Below are 6,569 nucleotides of genomic sequence, written 5' to 3' on the forward strand. Positions count from 1 at the left end.
TGTAGGCTGGTTCATTTATATATTATAAAAAGCCATTGGATTTAAAAAGGAAATAAAAACAACCTTGTGGTAAGAACTGAAACATATTTATAATATTTTTAAAGATGACAAATCTAGTATACAGATAGAGCACCAACCTTCCTCCGTGAAAAGAAATTCCCGACCACTAATTGACACCTCTGACTCTGATATACCAAGGTTGTGCGTGCTTACAACACCATATGCCACACTTTCAATCAACGCATTCACTACTCACAAATATTATTCAGAGAATGGGAAGGAAAAAGAAATAAAAAAAGATTACTGCGCCATCTCTGAGAGACATGATGTGAAAAGTGAAACGGCTTCTTGCAAATGGTGCGAGCGTAAATCTTCAGGCATGGGTGCAGTAAACACCGTGTCGAAGCAGCTTAACTGAACCTCGCCTGATGAATCCTTCGTCACTATCGGAAAGAAGACGACGGGAGACTTCTTCTGCCATCTTTGAGTACACTACTCTGAGGTGTAAAGGTAATAGATTAGCTGTTTGTATGCTGCCGAAACAGAGACAGACAAATAGACGGCTTTCGCCCAAGAATATTTAAAAAAATGCAGCTTAATTGAAGGACTTTGAATCATAGAGAAGATAGCACAAAATTACGTTTCTTATGCCCAGAGACAAATCTATAAAGCAAAAGATCCCGCCGAGGAGATCTGAAGTAAAGCTACTCGGTGAGATGCAAAAGGTAACCGCAGGAGTTGCCATTTAGCGCGGCAATTTAGCGAAATAGAACAAGAACTCCGCAAGAATAACAGGACTGCAATATCAAAAGCTGGTGACCAGTGAAGTAGTGCAAAAGTAGCAGAAACTATAGCAGCCATGGTCGAGCTTGATGTACGTAATAATTTAACACGACAAAAAAAAATAAAAAGGCCCGTATATATACACATACTTAATGGTCTTGATATATATATATATATATATATATATATATATATGTGAATTTATATATAAGTGTGTGTGTGTGTGTATAATTAGTCGCATCAGTCATCTAAATTTCTGTTAGGAACCTCAAACAATCTATGAACTGATGTATAATAGGGTGACAACAATGGAATTCAAGGAAAGGGAAATATTTTGACACAATGGCATGCTTCTAACGCAAAGTTCAAACATCAATACCTTGCATCAAGTGATAATTTGCTGCCCGAAACAGCCAAACATTTGTTTAGTCGGACGATGAAATCCCTGCAGTCATCATTCTTGTTTTCAAGAGTTCCCTGCCAAATTAAGACTGGAAAATCAGGAAAAGAATGCAAGTATGTGCAAATATCATCATATGAAAATCTGAAAGCTTAATGGGTACCAGTAAACATAATATCAGCCTCATAACCAACATGATCTCAACACTGAGAATTACTAATTCTGCAACTACAAAAAGTAAAGAAGATTGTACCAGTTCAGTCATGGTGTTGCTGTCTTCTTGCAATGAACTTCTCAAGACATAAAATGAAATAAAAATTCCGGCCCCAAGGTCCCAGTCTTCAATTTCTGACTTGTGGTCCTCCATGGAAGTTGCAAGCCTCCATATCTCTGAATGTTTTGCTGCATGACAATGACATTAACAAAATCGCTTTATGTAATCTGCTATGGATACATCATCAGGAACAAACTATTTGAGTAATATATCTTGTGGAAGTTAAACGTGAACCTAAAAGAACATACATCCAAAAAAATTTAGTTTCTGAAGAAATGTAATATAATTCTATCACTTCCCATTTAACCAAATTAATGACACACTGTAAAATGCAGTAAGATTGCAGAAGCATTGAATCCCATGTCCTCTTCTAATTGCATAGATCAGCCGGCAAATATTATCACGAAGATAAATGGGAACACTGTAGCTAAGCACACATATCAATTATCAAAGTTCCAAAACAAAAAGAATAAACAGTTGTAAATTCAGCTCAGATTAATGAAAGCTATCCAAAACTAAGCACCTGTTTAAATACATAACCGCGAAGTACCTCGCTTGGCATAAAACCATTCAAAAGAACCAACTGATCAATGACGGACACCAAATTCGACTCAGTGGAGAAGATCAGAAAAAAGGACCAGCCAACTTTCTACCTGACAAAAAGAGAGAATGAGCGACTGAAGTCAAAAAAATGGAGTGAGCTCTCTGCCATTGTGAGGATTCAATGAAGTGATGCAAGGCCTTCATGAGGTCACCGTTGTAACTGAAGTATATGGCCTGCGTTTAAAAAAGAAAGACGAGAAAAAGCCATGAGAAAAAATTCGATAGTTGCCACCGTCAGTGGAAGTAAATAAGAAGCATTCCCAAGCTATTGCAAGTATTTTTTGGAAAAAGTTATTTAACTGAGGCCTTCATTTAATTGACTCATTCAATATTCCTAGTAAAACATGAGCATATGATGCAATCTCAACAGTACCGGCAATCAATAAGAACCGAATTTTAGTAAAACTGGTCATGATGAGCTTCAAGTAAGGCAAAGCAAAACCATTAATCTACGAACATATTCAAACTGGTTCAAGAAACACCAACTCACCAAAGCTTCGTGCAACCACGAAGAAGGAACACCTAGGTCTTCAATGAAGCTCCATTGTGAGTCCTGTGCACTCCAAACTTGACAGTACTGGAAGAGAATTTCCCTTATGACAGTAGTTTGCAGATAAGGATAATCTTCACGATGTGTCATATGAAGCACCACGTATATGGCCCAGTGGCATTTCCCTACACAGAGTAACTGAGAAACAAATCCCATGTCGAGAACATGGAGATCATTTGAACTAAAAATTCCGATGGCTTCTAAAACTGCGCGGTGATGCCAAATCATGTGATAATCGAGTGGATCATTTGTTGAGGCAAAGGCACTGAACATGGTCTTTAGAGCACCAAAATCATCTTCTTGTCTAGCATGAAGAAGCATAAGATAATAAGCAGAGGTCAAAATGTTCACCTATTTTCCAATTGCCAGCTTCTTCAATTGGTCCTTCATCGACATAAACTGGAACTGGAAATGGAGCATTTCCATCATTAAGAAGCTTCTGGTAAGTATTAAAAACAACAGGTAATGAAATATCAGGTGAAAACTGATACCACATTAACAGTCCTAGGAACCTTCTCCAGTCAATTTTTACACCGTGCAGTGCTCCATGAATATTTCCAGCAAGCAATTCAAGAAGCCTTACCCTATTCTCTTCAAAAAAATTAAAATCCATTCCATTTTTTCTCCAAATATCAAGCTGATGAGCAATATCTGAACGAGTTGCTTGGGACCCACCAGCCTGGCTCAACAGACAGGATAGTCTTACATCCCCTCTAGAAGAGGCAAGCTCCACGGCAGCATCCAGCTGCCGACCAGTAAGAAGCAAGAATATGTGCTCTAAATCACTGGACTCGTCGAGTGAACTAATATCCTCTTGTACACGGTGGTAAACACTTTCTTGAATCCAATAGCTGAACTCTGCCCGCCTCATAAGTGGCAGTGCTTCCGGGTCAACTTCAGGATAATTTTGCCTCCCATCTGGTACCATATCTTCCTCATGATCGGCTTCAAGAGACTTAAATTCTGCACTCATTTTCCTCGACGAAAAGAGAACTTTTACTAATTCCCAAACCATTACTTGGTGCATGAATAGGACACGAGAAAGAGGTGGTAAACTTGACACCTCTAATTGCTTCTCGATTATCTCTATGTAACTTCGACAAATCTCTGGAAGTGTCATTCGGTTACAGACAAGCTTTTGAAGCTTTAGGTCAAAGGTTCCCAGATCAACTCTTTTTATTTCATGATTCAGTTCCTTGTGAAGATTGAGGGGGGAGTCAAAGCAAAGGTCAATGAGTTCCTTTTTCACTTTATTGCTCTCATCTCTAATCACTTTGTCAATTGCAACCTTTTGAAGATTAATTACAGAGGATAATTCACATTGAGCAATAGCACTGCCAACAGGCATACCAGAATGAACAAGGACTCCATTGGGTCCCCATCCTACCCGAAATGACCTACCCATAAACAATGCTGCATCAACTATAATATGTGAATGACTTCCAGCTAATGGTGTTTTGTGAAGTTTAAGATCCAGCTTAAAACCTTCAGATGTAGACGCCTTTAGATGCAAACCCTTATTCTGTTGAGCCATCAACATGGAACCCTGGCAGTTAGAACTAAAGCTCCCAGGGTTATACTCTACTAGAGCTAATGGAGTCTTGCGAACCAAACGGGGAATCATCTTACGCTCTGTCTTTGAAGAAGAATGGTGTAATGGAGACATTGATGGTTCTTTAACACATGGTGGACTATCACTTGACTGCATGCCACTAAAACCATCTGCCTCATTTTCCTCAGCAGGAAACAATAACATTCTCAGTTCTTTCATCCTAACCGGGTCAAGCCTGAGATGAGCAGGAAGAGAATGTGAAAGCAGAGTTGGACCCTCTAAGGCAGTCACTTCATCAACATCCGAATCCTCATAGTCATTCATTTCGGTTGGAACTTTAGCTTCTGGAGACACATCATTCATCACAATATCCTCTTCATCTTCACTCAGACCAAATCTGCTAAAATGTTGTACCAAGAATTTCCATTCACCATTAAGTGGATCAAACGAGAGAAATTGTGCCCCTTGACTTGCCGTCTTGCGCTTCAATATTCTCACAATTTTTCTTATGCGGCTCTTGGTAAAATAATCCAAAGGTTTTAGCCGCAGGATTAAAGTTACTTCAGCTTCCTTGTTGAGGCCCTGACCAACCACAGGCTTGGAACTTTCATCTTCGTAGACAATAACTTCGCATCTATTGAATTTGATGATGCGGTCTAGATCCAAACATCTGATATCGGTCTCCCCAACAAATTTAACCCATCCATAACCAACTTTTCCAACAGTAAAGTCTATGACTCTGCTACAGTAACCTGGATTTGTAAACTCCTGAATAGCTAACTCACTTAAGCAAGGTTTTGTATAATAATCTGAGTGTCGCAGTGTTGGTAAGGGAGTTTTAACTTGACTAGAAACCTGACATGAGAGAAAAGTATCCACTCCGTCCACAGAAATTCTTCTTCTCTTGTGCAGAGACTGAGGGCCATGAAGTGACTTAAGCATTCTTAAATCAATTTCCCTACTCATCTTGAAAGATTCGTGAAAAAGGATCTAGGCATGAAGCAAAGTATGTAGAGTAACCCTGATAAAATCACATGCTGTTCAAATTAGCATGAGCAACACAACATGTGAATGTGAATCACAAGCATAAAATAAAAATTCTCATAGATAATCAAGGAATTCAACACATGTGAATTGCATTTACCCTGTGATATGTTCAGTCTCATATACCACGTTAAAATAAAGTGGTTTACCCTTGTTTTTGAAGATAGTTGCAAACATCTCCTAATGATGATTAGTTCAAAAATGAAAAAAGATAAGTTGTGAAATGACGTCTTTTCTCAAAACTAATATTACGTCAAATTCCAAACTGGAGCAAACTGCAACTGTTTTTTGAAGAACATTTGGCACTTCAACTCACGGGGATTTGGGATCAGTTATTAATTCTCGATTGCGCACTGGCTTTTTCAGAAAAATTCTTGAATAATCTATGACTATAAAAGATAAACCTACTACAGCTTTGATGCAGTTGAAAACAGTTCCAGCTATTGTAAGATATGACAACTCAGAAACCCATCTCTACCAGACAACCTAATTAGATATGTTTGAGCCAGCAAGCCGAGAAAGAACTACAATTAGCAGAGAAGCAGCACATATGATACTTGGTTAAAGTACTATGCTCCTAAATAGAACCCTGGAATCGCCCAAATGAGATACCAACCATTGCATTTATCCAATAAAATGCATACCCCAAAAATACGAGCCAAATTGAAAAATCACAAACAAGTCTAACACTAACTACCGAAGGAACTGATTTGCAAAAGCGGACATGAAGAAAAAACCGACCAGTTTACGTGATTTTGAGCTTTCCCGGTCCCGCTTGTGTCTCCGGTGTGAGATGCATATCAGCAGCGCGGGTCTGAAGAGGCGCGGGTTTTAGGGGCTTCATTCGAAGTCAGATTTAAGTGGGCCGTTTTGGGTATCATATTGCTAAGGGCACCCATGGTTAACGAGTGTTAATAACATCCATTAATTTTCGCCCACCAATGTGCGTGCAAGAATTAATAATCTTGACTGACATGACAGCCAAGAAATTCATCAGAATGAATGGCGTTATTTCGAAATTTGCGACGGTTTTTCGTAAACCATCGCAACTTTGCGACGGTTTTTCGTAAACCGTCGCAAAGTGAAAAGCGTCTGATTTTTTTAAAAAAAGCTCGCTATTTGCGACGGTTTTTTAACACCCGTCGCTATGTGCGACGGTTTTTGAAACACCGTCGCTAATTATCACCAACGGCTATTTTCAAACGGCAAAATTATGCACCAACGGCTATATTCGATTATCGTAATTCGTTTTCTTTGTATTTTGTGTTTTTTTTTAAAGAGATTGTGTTGAATAATATTTTAAATAAAAGAGTCCAACTTTTTTTTCATTTCTTAATAATATTGGAATTAAGTTATTTTTAAA

General features: G+C 38.6%; 1 protein-coding gene across 1 annotated transcript; it reads right to left on the reverse strand.

Moving 5' to 3' along the window:
* Positions 1-70: 70 nt before the first annotated feature.
* LOC142542419 (nuclear pore complex protein NUP96-like) lies at positions 71-6,091 on the reverse strand. The gene is given in 8 exon segments (XM_075649046.1): positions 71-444; positions 446-497; positions 1,163-1,260; positions 1,437-1,585; positions 2,111-2,234; positions 2,551-2,943; positions 2,945-5,183; positions 5,948-6,091. Coding segments are annotated over 7 exon segments (3,144 nt in total). The 5' UTR covers positions 5,129-5,183; positions 5,948-6,091; the 3' UTR covers positions 71-300.
* Positions 6,092-6,569: the final 478 nt, after the last annotated feature.

The sequence above is a fragment of the Primulina tabacum genome, chromosome 4 (genome assembly GCF_025594145.1).
Source record: "Primulina tabacum isolate GXHZ01 chromosome 4, ASM2559414v2, whole genome shotgun sequence".
NCBI classification, from domain to species: Eukaryota; Viridiplantae; Streptophyta; class Magnoliopsida; order Lamiales; family Gesneriaceae; genus Primulina; species Primulina tabacum.